The sequence below is a fragment of the Pollachius pollachius genome, assembly GCF_949987615.1.
Source record: "Pollachius pollachius genome assembly, chromosome: 12".
Classification (NCBI taxonomy): Eukaryota; Metazoa; Chordata; class Actinopteri; order Gadiformes; family Gadidae; genus Pollachius; species Pollachius pollachius.
The window spans coordinates 4,277,034-4,301,386 of record NC_136945.1 but is presented as its reverse complement, the minus strand read 5'-3'; the positions used below and the strand labels follow the sequence as shown (position 1 = coordinate 4,301,386).

At 43.4% G+C, this 24,353-nt stretch overlaps 2 protein-coding genes across 4 annotated transcripts in view; both read right to left on the bottom strand.

The window, feature by feature from the left end:
- Positions 1-11,593, bottom strand: part of foxp1b (forkhead box P1b) — a 174,930-nt gene extending 163,337 nt beyond the window's left edge. For all 3 annotated transcript variants that reach the window (XM_079748013.1, XM_079748015.1, XM_079748014.1), the window contains exon 1: positions 11,471-11,593. The gene's annotated coding sequence lies outside the window, so the exon portion shown is untranslated. The remainder of the gene's footprint in view (positions 1-11,470) is intronic.
- Positions 11,594-16,383: 4,790 nt separating this feature from the next.
- On the bottom strand, positions 16,384-21,216 carry LOC307083541 (eukaryotic translation initiation factor 4E type 3-like). Its single transcript, XM_079747458.1, has 7 exons — positions 20,933-21,216; positions 20,233-20,305; positions 19,794-19,888; positions 19,508-19,568; positions 19,350-19,416; positions 19,056-19,211; positions 16,384-17,720 (listed from the first exon to the last, which is right to left on the bottom strand). The coding sequence occupies exons 1-7, from the start codon at positions 21,115-21,117 to the stop codon at positions 17,674-17,676; spliced, it is 684 nt and encodes a 227-aa protein (XP_079603584.1). The 5' UTR covers positions 21,118-21,216; the 3' UTR covers positions 16,384-17,673.
- Between the last annotated feature and the right edge of the window lie 3,137 nt (positions 21,217-24,353).

The window sequence follows — 24,353 nt, the reverse complement described above, 5'->3', positions numbered from 1 at the left end:
CCGGGAGAAAGTGGAAGGGAGGGAAGAGGGAGGAGGGAGGGTTGGGAGGAGATAAGAGAAGAAGGAAAAGAGAGGGAGGGGAGGTGAAGGAGAAGAGGATAATCTGTGTTCTTCAAAACCAGCGGCTACTTTACGAGATGATAGCAATAATACGAATAATAATAATAATAATAGTAATAATAATAATAGGATAAGGAAATTACTTCATAGCGAGTTAGCGGGTTGCTCTTCAGTTACTCTGCCCGACGAAGAGGGGACCCCCAGTAGGCAGTAAACCCGGCTTTAACAGAGGGGATGGCTACGAGCTACCGTAGCACGTACCGTACGAGCTACCGTTCCCCCCCCCATGCACTTCTCATTAACTCCACTCTTGTCCCATTCATCAGAGCCCGAGGGGGACATCCGCGAGGGGGAGGACCACAACGTCACTACAGCAGCCCCCTCGAGTCGCACAGAGTCTGCATGTGGAGCAACAGGCTCCCCGGCCAACCGGCCAGGCTGACCTATGGTGAGGGAGAGGTGGAGGGCGGCTTTAGGTTATTACCCGTCACCGCTTTGTAAGCGAGTGGGCACCGTGTGAGTACCATCTGGGTACCACTTACTTAAGGGCTGGCAGAGGTCCCGCAGGCGAGCAGTGACAGCCTGGCAACGGGAAGAAAGTGGGAACAAAATTGCATCATTTACTTAACATTTGCCTCTGTCGCTTTTAAAACCCCCCCATGACTAAATCATTTGGTTATACCGCCAGTGAGATGCGAGGCGGCGGCTTGCCTACGCACTTCAGAGACGCAGTCAACCGCCATCGATAAAATAAAAACAGGGTGTGATGAAAGACGTGAGAGGACTCCATTAAAGCGGCGGCCCCACCAGCCTCACATGTCCATTCACGTTAGGAAAAGTGCGTTTCCCAGCGCGTAATGTACAGCACGCCGCCAATAAACAGACAATAAACACATTGTAATTAGAACGCCAACTAATTACGTACGCCACAAGGGGACGGCCGCGGCGTGTGCTAATTGTCAGAGTAATGTGAGTGAGGGCGGGGGGGGGGCGGGGGTTTGCATGTGCAGCAGTGAGTAGGAGATAGATGGTGGGAGGGCTGGTGAGGATGGAGCCTGCAGGCCCGACGCTAGCCCTATATTCCCCGCTCAACTCCGCATGTTAAAAGGCAAATAATTCAATTGGCACCGTTCCAGAGAAGAAGAACCGTCCAAACAGCCCAGTACAGCGGGGACAAGTTCCGGGCAAAAATAATAACATTAACCCATTAGCAAGAGTGTGGCGAGAGTATGCTAATATGCCTTGTTGTTTTTCGACACTACAGGATTGTTGAAGAAGAAGGACCAATTAAATTATTTATTGTCCCTTTTTGGGGGAAATTCATTCTCTGCTTTTGACCCATCCGGGAGCCGGGGAACACATGCACACTGCCATGGCCGGAGCAGAGGGGAGCCGCAGTGCAGCGCCCGGCGAGCAGGTGGGGGTTTCAGGTGCCTTGCTCGACGGCACCACATCCTTTGATGAGGACGTAGAAGAGTGCTGTCCACATTTTTTGTGTACTTGTCGGGAATCTAACCGGCCGCCCACTGGTTACTGGTCCAACTCCTTAACCAATAGGCGACGGAAGCCCACAATCAGAAATAGCCGTGTCGCCCCTGATGTCGTTGCGAGAGGAGGATACAGCGGGCTAAACGGGGCCCCTGTTGTTCCCTCTGGGGTACAGTAGCAATACTGTGTCCTGGGGTTTGGTTCTATCTGAACCTTCCGCCAATCTAACCAAGGGCAAAGAAGACAACTTGCATATTTTACCATTCCAGCCCACAGATCAGGAAGGAACCTTTTCTAAAAGATGGAGAGAGAGAGAGAGAGAAAAGCAAAAGCCTTCCAACGCAAGGATCTGGGTACTCGCTCAAAACCCTTTTTGAATGCAACCGGTGAAAGGCTGCACAGGTCTCCGTTGCCGTCCAATGATGTAATGTCTGTAACTTTGTGTGCTATCGTTGCCAGGGAATCCTTCCTTGGAAAAGTTGATGCCTAAATAAAAGGTTTAAAAAGCTTCTGAAAGTTGAAGCTATAGTTGGTACAATAAACGTGACAATTACCAAAAAGTGTTCCCGTCCACCTAACTCCAAAGAACATCACTTCACACTCACTTTTAAGTGTGCTTTAAGGCCATAGATGACAATAGGCCTGTTTCCTTACACATGGTTACTACAGTGTGACCGATATATATAATTAGTGTGACTGCATGGTTCTGATGAATCATCTAGCAGACGGGGAGAGAGCTTTGTCTTCCCTATCATTGACATATTGACGGGTAATAGAACACAAAATACAACCCTAACACTGGCATGATCTCACCAAATGGTAGTGTAAATCCTGAAAAACAATAATAACAATAACATCAAATGCATTATTGGCCTGAAAGAAGAGCTGAAAGAATCATTGCAATGATGATTGCTCTACAAACATCAATATACTGCACCACAATACACTCATGAAGATTTCAACCGGTCCAACTGTTGCCCTATAACTAGAGGTGTGTGGTAACGAAGGCCATCCTAATAGACTATCTTTGTAAAGTATACTGCTAGCTTCTCCGGTCCCTCTCATATATTGAACATGACAATTTTAGGCCACATGTTGGCTGGTTTTCATGGTAACGGTTGATTTCTTCATGTTTCTATTACTCAAGGCCAATATTATATTGAATCATCAGCCACTACGAGTCAAAAGTATACAACTTCAAGAGTTAGATAAAGCTGCTTCTCCGCAAGTCCATGGAACAATTTGTGTTCTTCAACTTGTACCATTTTATGTATGTCTCTGTCGCTTTTTTTGTGTTTCCTGTGCAAGGTCGACCAGAACAATTTGCCTGTGGCCGACGAGGTCTTTAACACAGCGCCTACGACAGATAAAAGCCACCAGAAGAAAAGAGTGAGTGGGAGAGGATGGCGGAGTGAGTGGGGTGGGGGAGAGATAGAGAGGGGGAAGGAGAGATTGAACATGAGAGGAACAGGACTCTCAATCTACATCCATCTCCTGTTCTTATGCAGCCACTATCCTCTGAGAAGAGGGTGCTCATCCATTCCCTTCATGAGTTATTTGCGATATTTGCAAAAAAGAAGAAGAAAAAATTATAAAATAAGACAGATTACACTGCAGGGGGTTTAGTGGGAGTGATTGAAATTCTGTGAAAGTAAGGCCGTTCAATCGTAACACAATCTACAGCGGTAACCACACAGGACCACACTTTACTGACATAAACAACGCGCAGCTCTGGGAAATGCGAAACAAACAAACAAAACCAAGATTGATTTACTTATTTCTTAATGACGTTTTCTAAAAAGCATTGAATTGATTTGTAAACCAATTAAAAGCATGCCATGCAAGCACAGTGTGTTTAACATACACCCGTGCAAACACATGCCCACACACACACACACGCTTTTAAAAAGGAAAATATTGAAGGAAGTCGAAACAGCTTACTCATTGCTCCAAGTGTATATGTATAGCCTTCAACAGTGGTAGCTGTTCAATATCCAACCAGAGTGGGCTTAAACACAATAGCAGGGCCCTGTATCGCAAATAGTAGCGAGATAGATAGATAGCGGGAACATCATGGGGATGTACTTGGCATGCTTTGATGTAACTTGGCAGAGTCGCTTGCTACTATTACTCTTCTGCACTTCTTAAATAGTTCCTGCAGTCTGGACTTTCTGTACACAACTTTCATGTCTGGGAAACATGCTCCGGTATATTACCATCAAGGCTGGCTTAGTTATTTTTTAATTTCAGTGAACTCAACCGTACTCGATAGTAGCAACACTACTCTAAGAGTACACAAAAAAACTGTTAATAATCTAGCAAAACGATTGCTCAATCGAAAAGCTAAAGATGCAAGATAGGAGAACATAAGATGGCCTCTTCCAAAATAACAACAACTAATGATACTTTTGTTTCCCTCTAGTCAGCACATACTGCAAATAGCCCAGTTGGCTCCACTTTCCGCATCAACACATTATTCCATCTTGGCCAGGGAGAGAAAGAAAAAAAAAGAAAAGTAGAAAAACAAATGAAGTGAGTGATACGAGCAGAAGAAAACAAAGGAGAAACAACACCTGTGAAAATAAGCATCTCCAGCCGGGCGGTTGGGGAGCGCCGCCCCGCCCCTGTGTACATCACCGAGACAAAAAACAAACTCGCCTCCAAGGAGCTCGAGCGAAATGCAAGTCACACGCTCCAGCCAACACAGCCAAACAACAACAACAACAACATCAGCCATGACATCGTCGGGGAGATCTACTGGGAGAGAGCGAGATATCACACAACAGCAGCTTTCGGAATAAACAAGGCTATGTGCAAGATGCAAACACGATATATTGTAGGTGTGTGCGTGTGTTTGTAAAGGTAGACTAAAAAAACGGACAAAGCCTGTCCACCACCTTCGATGAATGACACACACAAACACAGGTATGACTTCATCGCCACGGCAACACATTAGAAAGGGTGCCATGAATGAAGAGGTAATGAATTCTCCTGCTAAACCAAGCTGTAAGTGGGCAAAGCAAAACTAAATCACTGCACGAACAAAGTAGGTGAATCAAAGTAACTGGCCTCACAAACAAGCATGCAGGTACTGTAAAAAAAACATTCCCGGAGAGACAGAGAGATACCCATGATACGTCTTAACTTCTACACCCTCCTTGATGAGCGAAGAGAGCGAGAGACATTGAGCCAATTAGCTGTCGTCTGAGCTCTCCATTATGGAGGCTCCTGAAGGCGCTGCTGTGATCATCGCGGTAACCTGCACACTTTAATCTCTGCTTCAGTCTCATCAGCTCCACCGCACTGCCGCTGCATTGCATCCTGGGTAATAATTACCACTTGGCCAATTACCGCCCAGCTGGTAAACATATATCAAATAAACAAGCAACAATGCGTCAATTAGGCGAGAGCCTTTCATACCGGGAGCTGAGAACGATGTTTTATGTGTAAACAGACTGATCGGGGTGAAACAGCAGACAACAAGGCGGCCGGTGGGAGTGGGGGGGGGGCTTCAAAGCAGGCGTGCATCCGCCGGACGCCTCTTCGCGTCTCCTCGTAACAGTTTAGTGAATCATTACAACACGTGCACATATTCTCAGCAACTTAATAAAAACGCACATGCCTAATTATATGGGGGGAGGGGGGGGAAAGGTGTTTTAATTGCTAATCAGGAAGCTACAAATAACACAGGGAGACAGGACGGCGATGTTCAAGTCACTTACACGGGGAGGTGTGAACTGTGAATCACACGGGCCACGCCGTTGGGAGAAAGGCGCACCGGGGAATACTGGCGCTGTCGAGGTTTAGCGAAATTCCGCCATAACAGTCCGTCAACAAAATTTGAATTGCTGCTCTTCCTTACCCCCCCCCCACACACACACACACACCTCCGATACTCCATGTCTCTGCCGCCTCTCTCTCTCTTACTCACTCACCCCCCCCCCCCCCCCCTCCCCGCTCCCCTCCTCCTTGCCGGGTGCTGGCGGGCTCAGATCAGGGCTCCTCTGATGGCTTATCACAGAGCAGTCAGCGGGCCTCTAAGCCCCGAGAGGACAAGCTACCCAGAAAAGAAGAAGTGGAAGACAACGTGATCAAAGCTCACGCAACTTTCTCAGCCACGGTGCTGATGGTGGTGGTGGTGGTGGTGGTGGTGGTGGTGGTGGTGGTGGTGGTGGTGGTGGTGATGATGATGGAGAAGCTGGGCCCTGCCATGGTATGGGAGGTGGGTGGGTGGATTGGGGGTGCCGGAGATGTGTGGTGGTTTTCCTCTCTGACTCTCTCTCCCCCACTCTACATGATTCTGGTTACTACTGAAATAAGCAGGTTTGAAGTGATGCCTGTAATGGGGGGGGGGGGGGGGGGGGGGGGGGGGGGGTTAAGCTTGATACCTCGCTTTAGTGGATTTTCTGTTGTTGTCACTTTTCAGCGCATATACATTTTAGAGTTTGGGAAGGGGGTTAAAAAAGACAGTGACTAAAGTAAATGTTATTTGAAACACACACCGTCTATGGGTTTACTGTCTAGAGATCACCGTGAGTGAGGAGTGACTGTATGAGCGCTTCACTGCGCATGACGTGTAGCATAACCTTTAGTCGATAAGTAGTTGTTGACTCAAGTTGATTATTTGTAAAAGAAGAAAGTTCCAATAAACACTCAGTAATGGTGAAGGTGACGCAGTAATGTTCCTGGCTTCTTGAGGAAGGACAAAACAGGAAAAATACATCTAAAAAAGAGACGATGCATAAGGAAAAACAGCATTTGCTCCCCTAGTAACCAGACATTATCCACATCGGACTTTAGAACCGAACAATAACAAAACTGCTGTGTTCATGCAAACACCAGTCCGTCCATAATCCTTGTGGGGATTGTCTCTAAAAGCAGAGGAAAGGGCCAAGGCTGTGCAGCGATCATAAACACAGAAAGACCCAACACACAAACAAAGTAGACAGCTGATAGAGACAGGTGCTGGGCTCTATCTGGCAGCCCAACACCGCTCACAGCGTATGCCGGGGCCCCTGAAGTCTGCCTGGAAATATTTGTAGCTTACCTGCCACATACTCCGAAAAAGATAGTCATCTGTGGAGCAGGTGTTAGGTTGCAGAACGCCTTGGGGCGCTTCTTTGGATGTAGGGGCAACTCAGAAAAACAGTAAGGGCTCGAGTTGGAATTTAGTAACCCAAAGAAAAGTAGCATGTAGAATCATAGTTAATGCATTTGAAATTACAAATGATTAGAGATAGGAAGAACCAGCCTGATAAATGGTGACAGAGAGGGCTTAAACTGGCTACAAAGCAGAGCAACAGTCATCAACCACCACGTAAGCACAATGAGGGGGGGGGAGGAACAGTTGAATATCTTGTATGCTGTACACACGAGTACACCAAGGAAATTAGAAGGGCTGGTTGATGTAGAAGTGACACTGTGCACTGAAGTATGAGGCAATCACCAGCATGTCGATAGAGAGAGAGAGAGACAGTCAGAGATAAACAGATAGATCAATAGAGATGGAGATACGGAAAGATATAGCTAAGAGGTGGAGATACAGACAGATAGATAGAGATGAGATAGAGATGGACAGAGATTGAGATAGAAATGGTGATAGAGAGTGAGAAAGAATGTATGGAAACTGCAAACTGAAAATAGAATAGAACTAAGAAATAATATATAAACATGAATAAATAACTGCAGTAGATCTGGATATAATTAACTGAAACTTCTGTAATAACTAATATAACAGTTCTCATTTTGATTAACCTTGGTTGAGGACTATTATGGCAAAATAGCAAAGGAAGGGCAAGGTAGAGCGGTTGAATGTGGATTTTCAAAGAACCACATATGCATATAAATACAAACTATGTACTATATCGATGAGGTAAGGAGGCTTGAAATGTTTCCTTCAGTCATAGAATTCTCAAAATGGTTATACCAATCTCTCCAAAGAGGGGACACACACAGCTCTGAGAACTGAAATACTAAATTAACTGCTAGGAAGGCATGGAAGGCATGAAAGGAAGGTTACCTTTTTTTCAATAGCTTTTCATTATTGCTATATGGCTTTAACAATGGGCAGAAGTCTGAATCCGTTTTTACATCATTCAAATGTCAGGAAGTCAGAAAATCATTCAGTGGAATCAAATGTTGCAAAAGCATCAACATTGAATATCATATCTCTTAGAACTATTTAATTACATTCGCAAGAGCCGTATTACAGGAATGTAAGCATCAAATATTGTATGGTAAATAGGGTTTTTGAGAGACAACTGTTTTTGTATATAGTGTACAGAATGTCACCATACTATAACTTCAAGATTATTACACCTTTAAAATAGGTGTAGATAACAGACATTAATTCAAAGTAAAATAGCGACAAAAAAATAGGGAGGGAAGGAATGAAAATAAAGAAGTTGTGATAGTTTATAGACATTTTTAAATCATATTGGCAATATAGTATTGCTTGATTTGTCCTTTGCTGTGAGTATTTTCAATGCACTGAAGCTCACCATAACTCTGTCCTATTGGACCAACAAGCCACACACACACACACACTCACACACACACACACACACACACACCCACCAAAAGAGGACAGTAATTAATGGCCAACAAGAGCTTATGGCCGTCCTGAACTGTCTCCTTTGGTCTCCATGGTAACCTGAGGCACACCTGAAGCTGTCCTGCCTCCTGACCAATAGAGTGGCATCTCCGGCGTGGAGCGCACAGCCAGTGCTTGGGCCAGGCGCGGGGTCTGGTCGGCTACCAGGTCACACCACAGGTAGCGGAGCCCACTAACCTTTCCCCTGGAAATATTGTTCTGGTTTCTCCCCCCTACCCCTTTCGTGTTATCACTTCCAGATATGTAAACTAAAAAAAACAAAACACCTCTAATGACTAACACGGTGGCATCATGTTCACAACACCAACTACACTGTTCCTCTCAATGTTGCTGCTGCTCGAAACAAATAATAACATGCAAATCGGCGCCTGAGAAAGCAATTCCTTTATTTGTCCGTCACTTATCACACTTGTGTGGGAAACACGACTAGAAAATGGTAGATGGTACAGAGGAAACATGCCCAAAGGAAGACCACACATTAATGCACCGCGGGTCCAAAAGCAGCAACACAGCAACAAACACCCACTCATTCCCACACTGTGCGACGGAAATAAGTGCCCTTATCGTTGGACGGCCGGCCGAGGGTGCTCGGCAGGCTTGCTGCGCGGCCCTATGTTAACCGACGCTACCGGGCGCTTCAGCAGGGCTTCACAAATACTGAGCAGTCTGATGAAAGAGAGGGCCGCTCCACTCAGGGGAGGATGGTGGGGGTGGTGTTTGTGTGTGTGGTATGGGGGGGGGGGGGGGACTCCTCAGCCTGAATGCATGAGTGACTGATTACTTTCTCCCCCAATTTAGCCCAAAACTCTCCACACAGCGGAGCGGCCTGAGCACAGCCTGTTGAGGCCAAACTGCAAATAAAAGGGCTCTCCGAGTAACACCAAATCACAGATTGGACTTTAAAGGGGTTTGAGTCCTTAAACTGTATACTGTCCCCCCCCCCCGCCCCCTTCAAATTCAAAGCGTTTTTATTTTGTCCCCATGCACTGCTGTGTGTGTGTGTGTGTGTGTGTGTGTGTGTGTGTGTGTGTGTGTGTGTGTGTGTGTGTGTGTGTGTGTGTGTGTGTGTGTGTGTGTGTGTGTGTGTGTGTCATTTGGAGTGTTTAATATCCAGACAGAGCGATTAGAATTAGTGCATTTCCCACAATATTTTCTACACGGTATTGAAAGATCCTAGAGCAAGAGGTAAACAAAATTAAAGAAAGTGGAAAAGGCAAGACCAGGCGGTCTGAGTACTCGTCCTGCCCAGCACGCATGGCTCAGTGACAGGCAAAGATGCATAGAAAGTTCACCCCCTGCTTTAAAAACCCTGGCCCGAGATTGCGAGGACCCATTTATGCAGAAGTGAACACACAAACCCTACTGCCTGTTCAAATAGCCTGTACTTTCTCTCTCTCACTTTTTCTCTTTCACTCATTCTGTGTCTCTCACTCTCGCTATATCTGTCTCTATCTTCCCCCCTCCCTCTCTCTCTCTCTCTCTCTCTCTCTCTCTCTCTCTCTGTCTGTCTGTGTGTCTGTCTCTCCCCCCCCCCACCCTCGCTCACCCTCTCATGACAACAGCCCAGCAGCAGTACTGTTTGATCTACAGTGTTTTCCTTAATCTGGGTTGTCAAGGTTCGCTTGTTCGAGGCTGTTTACTTTACTTCTCCTACCAAAAGAGTGTTTTTTTTCCCTTCCTTTTGCTCTCTCTCTCCCCCTTTCAGACAATGACTAATCCAAAGACCAAGAAAGAGGGAGTAGTGGCTATGGCCGTGGCTGCTGCAGCTGCACTGGGCTCATTGTACATGTCCACATTACACACATGTTTAAACTTTAGCTGCACCTCTGGTCTGGCTGAAGTTGTTGCATTTTATTGTCATTATTAATACAACAATAATTATACTTTATAAAACAATAAATAACTTGGAATAAGTTATTCACGGGGTGAATCACCCTCAATTACAATTTTTGGATAAACTGCAGTGTTTGCTTCAGTATATAATTATTATTAAAAATAATAAGAGTATCGACTTTTATGAAACACAAAAGATACGTTAAAATAAAGATAAGAGATCACACATTAAATAGACGCAATGTGCTAGTGTTTAATGGACTATGACAATTATAAGTCAAGGTTAGTAGATGTGAAATAGTTGCAAAATAGAAAAGAAACCATGAAAATGTTTTTTGCTTGAATTTAAGCCTGCTGTTTCATTTACATTTCAACAATGCAAAAGATAAATCTTGTTTTATTGGAAAACATAAATTACTTGTGTGTGTGTGTGTGTGTGTGTGTGTGTGTGTGTGTGTGTGTGTGTGTGTGTGTGTGTGTGGTGTTACTGAAACTGAATAGAGAAATGCACATTTAAATGTACACATTACCACTATAAATCGTAATAATGATTTCTGCATTTACTGTAGGCTACACTGTACTTTACCCTCCATATTAAGAAGTCTGCTGTCATTTGGAAAAACAAGACCAAGAAAGTAAAGTGATATGGTAGGTCGATTATAAATGGCAATAAACTATTTAAAAATATATGATTAGGTAGAGCAAACAGGTTATGTGTATGACGTACGTTGTTATTAAACTGGATTTTACCGTATACAGTTTGCATAGTTTCATAGCAGAGCCAACCTGATAAGCCAGCCTGTTTTGTTTGTTTTTAAAACACAATTAAGCGAAGCAGATATGTCAACTGGAGAAAAAAAAGTGAAAAGACATTATTGTATTGGAGTTATATATACGTGTTGTAATTATTCAAATATATGTTGTAATTGACATCTGCGAACTTTTAAAGTTGAGAAGAAATGCAACACGTGGGGAAAAGCCCCTTCAATGGTTTTGTTCACAAGAAATCACTGCACTCAAACTTCCCTTTATCATGTAGTCACAAAGTTGTAAGCGCTTCACTAAATCAGGTAGCACCACAGAACTCCACTTTACAATAGCTGGCAACCACTTTATAATAAACTGAATGTATAAAGTATAAACATATTTTTTCACCCCGGGTAAGAAGTTAACACCAAAAAATAAAGCGAACTTAGAAAAGTAGTAGAGAATGCGTGTCGGACAGTTTCAACGCTATCTCCTAACCTGACTATCTTGCAGCGGCAGCTGCGCCCAAACCATGACATTAAAAACTAAACCACCAAACCCTCTGCTCATTTCACAGGTGTTATTTATTTGTTTATTTCACCATATGCACATTTTCTACAAGCAGCATCAAACCGCACAAACTCCATGACTACATAGGTAGGTTGCGATGTAACAAGGCGAACATTATTATCTGTATTAGGATGATGATCATGATTATCGTTAACTTACCGTGATCGACAACGGTACTGTAGGTGCACGCGGAGGGAGGATATAATTCGCTAAGATAATGAGATGTGCAGCGTGCAACAACCACACTGTAAACACTAACAATATCACTCCGCCCGGGGACCTAACTTAAGTTCGACACTAAAAAAAGAGCTGCTGCCGTTGACGGGAGAGAGCGATGTTTCATGTGGGGAAAAGAAAAGCAGGGGTTGGACAGTGCCTACTTCCTCGTGAAAGAGAACAGGGCTCCTTATAATTATGGCAATGACATTTTAAAAACGCGGCTTGAAAGAGAAGAGAAAAAAAAACGCGGATTTGGATGTTGTTATTTTCTGATGTTCCAGGACCGTGACGTCACATCCACCTGCTGGGTAAACAAGGTTCACGTCGCAGATCCTTCTTCTTAACACACACGCACACACACACTTTGTCAGAAAGTCGTTCGGTTGAAATCCCGTCCGTGTCCGTGAACGAATCCTTTACGTGGGGAAATGTAATTATGCGTTAGCTTTAGCCGTGAGTGAGACGGGAGCCGCAGATTGTCCGAAAGCTAAAATGTCGAGGATGACTAATTATCCTGCAAGTGAAGCAGTCTCACTATTCCTCCTATTCCTGCTGTATTTCAACGTGCGGGGTTGTCGTTCCTCTGATTCCTGCGAATTTATGAAACGACTCACCATGTTCATAAAGGATGTTTTATCCTCCAGTTGTAAGCACTTGCTAACTTTTAATGGGGTTCGTTTAACTTTTCAAGAAGACTGCAGGCAAGTCAGTATGCAGGTGTTAGAAGTTTTGATGCAATGATATTGTGTAAGATTTAGGTCGGATTCAATGCATCGTGATTCATGGGGCTTTGATATATACAAAGTCATCTTGCATAGTCCTGTCTCCTTTGCAACATATATGCAAATGACCCCCAAGTTGTGTCTTCAGACAGAGAGGTGTCACTGTCTGGAGACAGACGTCGGCTAAATAGTCAATTTATCGGCCCGTTGAAAAGCAACATTAAACTATCTGCAGGAAACAATACTTGAAGTCGTTTTGTCCTTGACCAAGGTCTCGAAACCACAGACTACTGTCGTTTATTATAAACGACTTTGCATTTATCATGGTTGTATCTACAGTGTGCGTCGCAGAGGCCTCCTAAGACCATCATTTTCCTTAGTATAGAGCGCCACCCTCTGACCAAATAGTGTAATCATTTTGACATATTTTGAGTAGTCCTATAATATTACTAAATATGCCAGACCTAACTTAAATTGATAAAGAACAAATGACACTGAACTCATGTCATAGTAAATGCCATACTTTACATGGGTGACACTTTTCTTTTTATCAACAGCCGAAAACGATATGATAAGCGCATGTGTGCAGGTGATATTATTGTGTTGATATGAAAACAAACCAAAGATAACCTAGAGAAGAAAATGCTGAGAACCGTTTTTTGGACTATCCTCAACTCTGACGAAATCTCCAGTATTCACGCAGATGCGAACAGCTCCAGGGCATTGAGAAAGATATATCAGTCATCCCTGCTCCACAACCACACACCACTGTGGTGTTTTGCAATGACCCCAGGGCTGTGCCTGGAGAGCCACCGAAGCACAGCAATCAGCACTTTAATTCCTGTCTTGTTTTTTTTACCAATGATCATGTTCCTTTATTCATGAACTGCCCTGCCCATCCTCTACACTAACACCGAAACTGACAAAAAATTTTACAAGGCATATCACAATAACAATGTAGTTACACCATCTATTGGCACTGGATCGTTTTGTCGGTTAGGGTGGTGGACTCCCAGCTGAAAAGATACCGGCTTCGATCCCCAGCGTCCACAGTCTATCTGTAGGCATCCTTGAGCAAGATAGGTCATCCCATACCTGCTCCCTAACGACTGAAACTGAATAGAGTATGTATCTGAAATCAGGGCAGTTGCTTTGGATTAAGGTTGCAAATGACTAAATAGACAAATGTAAATGCTTTTGAGGGCTGATTTATTTGTTCTGGAACATAGTGTGCGGAAGCTTATTTGCATGATCTATTAGATTAGCTCAAGGGAACCCATGCCAACCCTCTTGCCAGTTCACAAACACATCTGAAACTCTTAAATGTGGTGACATGAAAAACACAGGCCGCTTTTAAAAGTCATCATCGCTCGTGTAGGAAGAAAAAAAAAGATCTAGCTCAGTTAGATATTTTATGCAGCACAATCGGTCACATCAATTGACACCTCGTGTGTTTGGGCAAGGAGACTGCGATGGCGTTGGGTTGATGTCACGCTGAGGCCTGCAATTGATACTGTGCACTTACTAATTAAATGGAGGATCGCTATCAGTTACATAACATGCTCTCCACATGTACTCCCACACACAACAAAGTCATTAGCTTTCTGCTAATTGGGTAATTGCGCAAATGAAGCGAGGCTCCTCTTGATTTCCAAAGGGGGGCGACTCCCACACAGTGATCTCCCATCGCTCCTGGGGGCACACTGGGAACACTGGGAAAGGATATGAATGATGGAGGTTTGACTTCAACAAAAATCTATAAAGCAGAGTAATTCTGGAGAAGTTTGTCTTGTTCATCCACCTAGGATAATCAACTAAAAACAAGAACAGACAATCCATTACAAACATTAATTGACTGTTGTAATCCACTACAATTGCTCTGATTTTCAATCCCTTAGTGATTGAACAATGCTATGCATCCTGAACAGAGGTATGTGAATGCTACACTATAGTTACATGGAAATATAAATGAAAATCTGTTCATATTTGTCTATATATCTTCATTTTTGTAATATCAATATAATTCCAATGTTAAACATCCCATCCTTTATTGAACCCATGTGACTTGTAGTCACATGGTAAGTAACATGGTAACAAACCTGACCAGTAACCTGAGTGAGATCAAACCCTACTGGGGGACTGGGGACAGATCAAACCCTACTGGGGGACTGGGGACAGAGCAGACCCTACTGGGGGACTGGGGACAGATCAAAACCCTACTGGGGAACTGGTGACAGAGCAGACCCTACTGGGGGACTGGGGACAGAGCAGACCCTACTGGGGGACTGGGGACAGAGCAGACCCTACTGGGGGACTGGGGACAGAGCAGACCCTACTGGGGGACTGGGGACAGAGCAGACCCTACTGGGGGACAGAACGGACCCTACTGGGGGACTGGGGACAGATCACACCCTACTGGGGGACTGGGGACAGATCAAAACCCTACTGGGGGACTGGGGACAGAGCAGACCCTACTGGGGACAGAGCAGACCCTACTGGGGGACTGGGGACAGAGCAGACCCTACTGGGGGACAGAACGGACCCTACTGGGGGACTGGGGACAGATCAAACCCTACTGGGGGACTGGGGACAGAGCAGACCCTACTGGGGGACAGATCAAACCCTACTGGGGAACTGGGGACAGAGCAGACCCTACTGGGGGACTGGGGACAGAGCAGACCCTACTGGGGGACTGGGGACAGATCAAACCCTACTGGGGGACTGGGGACAGATAACAGCCTGGTGGTGGACTGGGGACAGAGCGGACCCTACTGGGGGACTGGGGACAGATCAAACCCTACTGGGGGACTGGGGACAGATCAAACCCTACTGGGGGACTGGGGACAGAGCAGACCCTACTGGGGGACTGGGGACAGAGCAGACCCTACTGGGGAACTGGTGACAGAGCGGACCCTACTGGGGGACTGGGGACAGAGCAGACCCTACTGGGGGACTGGGGACAGATCAAACCCTACTGGGGGACTGGGGACAGATAACAGCCTGGTGGTGGACTGGGGACAGAGCGGACCCTACTGGGAGACTGGGGACAGAGCAGACCCTACTGGGGGACTGGGGACAGAGCAGACCCTACTGGGGGACTGGGGACAGAGCGGACCCTACTGGGGGACTGGGGACAGATAACAGCCTGGTGGTGGACTGGGGACAGAGCGGACCCTACTGGGGGACTGGGGACAGAGCGGACCCTACTGGGGGACTGGGGACAGATCAAACCCTACTGGGGGACTGGGGACAGATCAAACCCTACTGGGGGACTGGGGACAGATAACAGCCTGGTGGTGGACTGGGGACAGAGCGGACCCTGCTTGGGAACTGGGGACAGCAGGAAGCTGATAACTCCTGTAACTCGTCAAGGAGGAAGAAGCTAAGGAAGTCATACTGGTTCCTGGGAGGAGTGCACTAGAATAATAAACCCCACCGGTTAACAGAACAATGGAGCCATCTACAGGAAGACGGCAGAGTAGGCTTGTTTTCCTGCAGAGGCCCAGTAGTACTTTGGTTATACAGTATAGGCTACACTGAAGACGCTCTAAACCAATATAGTCTTCTCTGTCATAGAGAGATGGGGGGGAAACTAGCTTCAAGGCTTGGAAGGACAACAGGCGGAACAGGCTGCTGGTGAAAGACAGCTCTGTAGTACGACTAGAGCGATGTCATCTGGACAGAGCCCGACCACCAACACAGAGCTTGTACTCTGGAACCTAGTCATTAAACTTGTGTGCACATCATGTGACAATTTGCCTCCAGCCCTTTTCCACCATGGTCATGATCTTTGCTATTGTTACCACCAACATACTACATTGTGTTATGTATACGGTTCTATAATATAATATTGTCATTGAACAATTAATTATTCTTTTTTTTCAGGCCTGCTTTATTTTTATAAAAGAAAATTGTGTATTGGCACCCATATTTCCCCTTGGAGGAAATGAAGTTCTAGTTTATTATTATTGGTGCTCATGTGAATTATTACGTGTATTTTTAAAATCCAAGTGGAGTCATTGCATCTAATGAGATTAAAAGTGATGCAAAAGTCTCATACCAGAACATTGTTATTTTTTTCAGACAAACATAAGGAAAAACAAGAAGATCACTACATTTAATTGGCTTTTATTTGTATGTTTTATGATCATTTTTACATCCTACTAAAATGCTACACTAAACCCATCAGACAAAAGTGTTTTCCAAAAATAGTCTCCATTGGCATGATGCTTCTTGTTATGTAGATATCCTGAAACGGTATACAGGCATTCGTTGATTGGGAAAATGGCTTAATTTATAAAGTGAGCCTATGCTCTCATTTAGTTTAAAATGCACATTATATGTAGAAGAAAAACAGTACTTGGATGGACTGGACAGCGATTAGGTGATAACTCACAGGTGTTTAATATATATTCAAAATAGCCTTTGACATTTTTATGTTTACACTCAAATGGAAAAAGCATAAACATTACCCATAATTTACCATATTTTAGCTTGATTCATCATTATCCACCATAGCTGAAAGAAACTATTAACGCAAAAAAATATTATTCTGCAAAATATGCATTGTTAACACGCTTCTAGCTGTACAAGCAAGAAAATATTTGCTACAAAAAATTACCCTTGCTTGATTTACCGTTGAATTTACAAGAGAAAAACAATCAAATATTTGTGATGCATTTTGGGGCTACAAAGAGGTTGTGACATTTTCAAAACCACAACAGGTTAAAAAAGATATTATGAACTAAGTATGTTTAGTAAGTCACTTGATGTTAAAGTGGTTCATAAGACAGCACTGCCATTCAGGGCAGGTGTGTTTCAAACCGGCATATAAATGTGCAACATGTAAACTAAATGCTTACTCAGACATGAGGTTTATTACAAGACTCATGACATCTTCTGTAAACACAGTGTATTCACCGCATGTCGGTAATCGAGATATCAACATTCAGCTTTGCTAAATACTTCCCTAAATAGCTCAAAAACTAACTGAAGTCCCAAAAAAGTGCTTTGGACACCAAGAACATCAACTGGCTTAAAAGTACATGAAGAGAAGACCCTAAAGTCCAATTTGACGTATCTACAAAAGATTAAATAGTTAAACCACTGCCGATAAGCCTAAGGAGAGCTACTTCCATGAGGTGTGTGCAGACCATTTTGGTGGAAGTAAAGCAAAGAAACAAAAACCTAAAAAACAAGGCAGTAGCTTCAACAAGGTAAACCGGACATGGTCAAAGTTGAACAAAGGCGTTATGTTCCAATAAAATGTATAAAAATATATTGATAACTGTTCCTTGATTGATGCAAAACATTGTTGAGTTGTGTTGTGGAGATGGCCGTACGTCAAAGGGGGTGTAAAGTTCAGATCATTCTTATCTTTTCTTAAAAGGACAAAAGCTAAAGACGCAACTGCATCAGAATCTAGTGTCTTGAACGTCCTCCTTCAAAAGCGTGATGTTCCTGATGAGCTGAAAAAAAGAATAGAAATTGTACACATTTACTCAATAATCAAATTTCAATAACGTAATATAGAAGATTTAAGAATTTCCATAACATATTTAATCTAGTGTTAAAGTCCTAAAATCCACCTTAGTAGGACTTCACACACTCAATAATATATTCTGACCTTATCATAGAGTGCTTCAAGGCAGATAAAAACTATTGTCGCAAAGATTAAAAAATATGTCTTGTGATAACCACCCACATTGACTGAGTCTGTGACATGATGAGTGAGTACTAACAAGTTAATGGGGTCAAAAGCTAAATAACTCCCAACATATCCCACGGACACTGACAAGACTTTATCCAAAATTAACTCTCTGATACATCACATCATCATAATTAAAGTCATTTCAGAGCTTAGGGCTACAGGTTGCTATCAAATAGTCAGTGAAGCCCTTTGACATTTTAACTACAATCACAGGCAAAATTGACCCGCTTCATTTGTAAGCTTATATAAAGAGTGGAATTCCTTTCTGCATAGGACCACACAATTGTTCTTCAAAAGGCAATTTTATGAGTACTATGTAACCTTAAATCTCTTATGAAACAAACATCCATTCCCTCTTTACTCGAGATTAAAGAGGAACATGGACACAAACAGGCTTTAAAATTATTGTATTCGATTTCACTCCCAATAGCCAAATTCCTCCTTGACACATCATTGACTCAGAGCCAAACGTTAACATGTCAGCCAGGGCTGTGGCCAGGGCTGTTCCCCACCAGTCTAGCACAGACAACTGCACTCTAGTCTGCAAGTGTTGCCCACTTCAAATAAACATACAAAAGGAGATAGAAATTTATTTCAGCACATTCCACTGCCAAAATAGCCATAGTCTAGTTGAGGGTTACCCCAAGGGGGTAGAGTGTATCTAAAAGACACACAATCATGCTTGACATTGTTACATTGTTTAAAAAGAAACACTGCAAAAACAATTGTTGGATGTAAATAGGCTTCCAAAATGGAAGCCTATTCTCTGTGCTGCTTTCCATAAACTAATCGCTATAGAACTACTGGGACTCAGCATAGCTGAAGATATGTGAAGACACAACAGGTCTACCAAGGCATTTAACCCTGGAAGGGTTGAAAAGATTAAAGCCTATTATTCAGCATGGTTTTCACTTTCATTATCTGAATGTTATTAAGATGATAAAAAGACAATGTAACAGACACACACAGGGTGTATGAGATATCTCATAGTGGCATCATGACATGGAAAACATTAGGGTATAAAATTAATTTATATAGCTAATGAAAATAATGAATAAATTCTAGTCATACACTGGACCGTTTCCATACTTACATTTATAAAACACAGCCTTAAAGGATATTTGAGGGAGAAGTTCGTAGATCTTCGCCAAGACGCTAGCTTCTTGAGCAAGAGGAGCATTTCCGTTCCACACCTGTACCACGTCTTCTCGATCACGCACACTCACGCTCACGCCAATGACCTCGTCCGCTGTCCAGTGGAAAAATGGAAACACAAATTAATTGAATATGAATCATAGAATTAATATTGCTCCATATCCAATGTAAAAATGCAATCGATTGTTAACAGTAGCAAATATGATGAGCCGCGGCCTTGAACCCAACTCACCAGAAGCACAGTAGTCAGCAAACTGCTCCCCGATTGTAGCCAGCAACAGCTCCTTCCACACCACCGCCTAACAACAAGTAACAAGCCCAAGGCAACAGTTAGTGTAGTTTCAACACCGCCTCAGACATGGTCAATGTTGTGTGCGACCCAACACTTACGGTACTGTCTTTTGGCACTTTCATCTTCCAAACACCTCCTTTGGCATTGCTCTCCTCTTCCCTGTAAAAGAAAAGCACAACATAAATGAATGATGCAGTTAACTCGAGCATCTAATCTTCAACAACAGGGCTTTTTCAACCTCTTCATCTCGGGTATGGTGTTCTGTGCATTGTCAGGACCGCGACCCACCTCAAACTGGATTTGGACCCGTTTTGGGTCCCGACCCATCATTTAGGAGCTGCTCTACAGTAGCACAATAAAAATGCTGTTGGGGGAGACACCTACCACAGCGGCCTCCTCTCTCCACGCATCAGGTGATAGCTACATCTCAACGGCAACGCTGTGACCTGGGGAATGTTGTTGTACACACTCCAGAATGTCTGGAATGATGGAGAGAGGAGAGAGAGAGAGAGAGAGAGAGAGAGAGAGAGAGAGAGAGAGAGAGAGAGAGAGAGGGGGGGGGGGGGGGGGGGAGAGAGAGAGAGAGAGAGAGAGAGAGAGAGAGAGAGAGAGAGTCAACACACTTAAATGTATTGGACCTACTATAAGACTTATAACAAAATATATTTTGCATAAGACATTTTTATAAAAACGTTATAGTTTATTGTTATCAGTGTGACAAACAATATTTAGACATATGAAAATGCACACTTCCAACACTATATTGCAGCAGTCCCGTTTCTCATTAGTTGATAAAATATCTCTGTATTGGCAAAAATCTTACCTGAACAGTTTTAACTGTATATATCTTTTTGAGATTTGATGCACATTCTGCAGCAGTAGTCCCTGGTAACGACCTGAAATAATAAAATATTAAGGGTTGAAAATGTATTTATGTTCCATAGAGAAACAATTTGGAAAATAATTGAATTCATGAATTGAACACCTGGTTTAACTATCTGGAAGAATGTTTTTTAATTGTCCAACACACACACACACACGCACACACACGCACGCACGCACGCACACACGCGCGCACACTCATAGCTTTATGGCCTTGGGAAGGACCATTTAATCATCGCTTCCTGATGTCCACCTCTGTTGTTACATAGTTGAATTACACTTGGACCAACCGGTCAGCCCTTGGTGGGTCGTGAAAGTCAATGACACAAATTCGCGAATAACAGAGACCCCTGGACGCCTTGTTAAAATGCGCGTCAGAGATCAAATATTTCCCTCGGTTATAACAATTATCCGGCGAAGCAAAAACTTTCCAGACTCGTCAGCAAGCATTGGATGGAAGGTCATCACTAAACCAAGAAAGCAAGCCCCCGCTATGTCCGACCGAGGCCTGCGATGGTACGGCCTCAACTGTTGGCTTTCCACTCCCCCCACCCCCCTGGTTCTTGTTGTCAACTCAGTGAGATCAAAATGCACCACTTTGTGAAACTGAAAGCACTTGGGTTTTTTTAAACGTGACCCACCTGTCAAGCCAAAACGTCCAGGGGGAGTGCAGAGGCAACGCCGTGGCGTCTTCGCGGTGGTTCTTTGTGATTTTTTCCAATTCTTTCTCGTCGATGTCAATGTTGTTTTCCGATGACGTCGTCGTCTGATCGCTGCACAGCCCATCTCGGTCCAAATGCACATCTGAGCACGCAGGAAGTGCCATGTCCGTGTGCCAGAATTACAAAATCTCTTAAAATCGTGGTGTGAAGCTTGTGATCAAAGTCGCCCGGTTTGGTTCTACCAGCCCTAAAAACACACAACCGCTCTTCCGCCCCCAAAGTGATGATGACGTCCTGCGTCACCATCAAAACAAACGCGCCGCAGCAGAACTCTGCTTCCAAACATGATCCTCTTGTTTGTTCAGCGCAATCACGGTAAGTAATTTAAAAGCCGCGCAGTGATTAAAATCGAGGTTAAAGTGATCGTCTTCGTCCATTCCAAAAGTTGCATAGCTTCTAACGAAACGCGTCTCCGAATGAATAGGTGTATTGCAATGACGTTCTTCGTACCAATGGTTTTATTATTATGATCAAAAATAAGAAAAAAAAAATTTTGTCGCATATTCACATCATCATAGACTTTTGTAGACCTATGCATACATTTTTGGATTCTATATACAATTCTATATTTTGATAACAAAAAACACTGCATCGACGTACCTACAGATGGGGCTGTTGAGCCACAGTTGCAAAAACCAAATAATGATATTTCACCTACCCACCTTTACACAGGCTATAAGTTTCTATAACAGCCAACATATTAGTATACCTCATATAATACGCCATATATAAAGATTACTATATGGGGGGTCAAAAATATTAGGCGAAAAATATTATTCTATAGTGATCCAAAATTGGTTGTCTAGAAGTACACTGTGATCTGTCATCTCATTTAATTAACAAATTACATAATATCTGAGACTATATATTTTCTGTAATCCACAGAATTTGTGTTTACAGAAGGCTTATGGAGATATACAGTATTGTTTGTATTCATGAAATATAGAAGGGCTTCTACAAGTGTCTCTCATCCGTCCTTCAAAAAAAAGAAAATGATAGGAATTGCTCATTTAAAGGCTTGTGTGTATATTTGTGTATCACTTGAATATCCACTAATAGTTACTGTGCTCACTTCAACCTCCTCTGTGATGTTCTTCTGTGGCAGCCAAGTCCCTATAAAAACCTTTTAAAATATCTTCTGGATGCTTCCAAAGCACAGGTCAATGGTGTGACAGCTGCTTTAAAGGTTAATGTACGATAAGTATGTTGTGTTAACAGTATTTAGTATATACAGTACCAGTATTTTTATAAAAGTTTAATATCCCATGTAAACAGATTTGTTGGATTTATAAGCGAGAGAGAGAGAGACTTACAGAGAGAGGGAGAGAGTTTGTTGTGGTCCTTAAGAGTTAGGCCCTACTTATTGGAGGTTTGTAAACATATTAATAAACCTGCTACATAAATCTTTCGTAACACCATAAGACTGCCCTTGCGCTGGTAGGGCTACACTGTTCATCATAAAACTGCAATGATAATATGTCCCTTTGCCTTGTCATTGAGGCTATATTACCGGGCAAAGGGCACAAGGAATGTACTTTTTATTTTTTTGTTTGTGTATTTGCTTGTGTACTATGTAGCTGCCATTCACTGATATATATATATATATATATATATATATATATATATATATATATATCAGGCCTTACCGTTCAGTGCTTAATAATTCATTTAATAATACATTTCAATGAAAGAAGACACAAAAAGAAATACATGTGTGTCTTCATTTTAATTTGTATGATGTAATAAGAAGCAACCTGTTTGGCCCCTCCTCCTTGTGTGCATGTGTGTGTGTGTGTGTGTGTGTGTGTGTGTGTGTGTGTGTGTGTGTGTGTGTGTGTGTGTGTGTGTGTGTGTGTGTTTTTGCGTGTGTGCGTGCGTGTGTGTGGCATGATGGAACAGTGGTTTGCACTGCTACCTCACAGCAAGCAGGTCCTTGGTTTGAATCCTAGGGGAGAGGGGGGTGGACCTTTCTGTGGGGAGTTTGTATGTTCTCCCCATGTTCAAATGGGTTTCCTCAGGGTGCTCCAGTTTCACCTTACAAAATACATCCATGTGAGGTTAATACTCCTGCCATTGCCCTTGACCAAGGCACAGTGGCGGATTTAGCCAATTGGGGGCCCAAGACGAAGATATGTATGGGGCCCACCTCATCAGACCTTTAAAAGAGAACAGAGGAAAAAAAATTACCGACTGAATGGGGGGTAGGCAGATAAAGCTAATCGACGTGGAATTAAAGGTTGGAGATGAGGAAAAAAACCTTCCCCTTTAAACCCTGCATACACTTCTTTACTCCAAAATGAGGATGGAAAGCAGAGAACACACAAAGTGTAGCACTACACAAACTAGTAGTCACGATGGAACCCAAAAGAGAATAAGCTTTCAGATAACACCTGTCTTTGCAAAAATGCCAGGAAAACCAGCACTGTTTATTTTTTTTAAGATAAAATCAATATCAATATAGCCAGCAAGACAAGTAGGGTAAACCCCCACAAACAGCCATATACTTAGCAAATATTGCCCAGATGAATAATTGACTTTGTATGTGTGAGTGAGGTTGCAGTTGGCATTGCACTTGAGATTGATATTTCAATCATTCTACAAACAAACCCTTGTACAAGATAGAGGACATTGTAAGTGAATTGAAATTACGGTTGAGATTGAACTTTTAAAACCGTCTGCAAACAAACCTGTGTACGAGAGAGAGAGAGAGAGAGAGAGAGAGAGAGAGAGAGAGAGGGAGAGAGAGAGAACGGAGAGAGAGGGAGAGAGAGTCTATGAGAGAGAAAATATAAATTGTTCTCCACATCACACACTTCTGACACAGAGTCCTACTCATTGACGTCTTCTCACAGGTCTTCACCTAGCGCCACTTCACAGCTAGCTGCTGCCGCTGCTGCTATAGCGGCATCTTTGGTAGGGTTTGGTAGTCATCTTTGGTAGCGTTGCCAAATACTTACTGCTGTCTTTTTGCTTTTTTATTTTATTTGAGCCGTTTGGGTAACTTTATTTCCTAACCCTTTTCCTAACCCTTAATTGTACTTCCGCGTTTAGACTCATACTGCTTCCTCTGTTTGTGAACTCAAAAATGAAAAAAAAATGATAATGATTTTTTTTTTTTTTTTTTTGAGGTTGGTTGGGGGCCCCCCTACTACGGGGGCCCCAAGCGGCCGCCTAACTATGCCTCTAGGACCGCCAATGCCAAGACACAAGGCATGAGACCTGGAGTAGGTCTCTGTGCGCTGCACCGTGGCTGCCCACTGCTCCAAGGGATTTTGTTGTACAGTACTTGTACTTGTGCAATGACAAATAAAGGATCTTCTTCAGTGTGCTAGGGTGCGCG

Coding starts and splice junctions, on each gene's coding strand:
- LOC307083541 (XM_079747458.1), bottom strand. CDS start 21,117: ATGGCACTTCCTGCGTGCTCAGATGTGCATTTGGACCGAGATGGGCTG. Junction 20,306..20,932: donor TGGACGTTTTGGCTTGACAG/GTGGGTCACGTT, acceptor TTATTATTTCAG/GTCGTTACCAGGGACTACTG. Junction 19,212..19,349: donor TGCTGACTACTGTGCTTCTG/GTGAGTTGGGTT, acceptor TCCACTGGACAG/CGGACGAGGTCATTGGCGTG.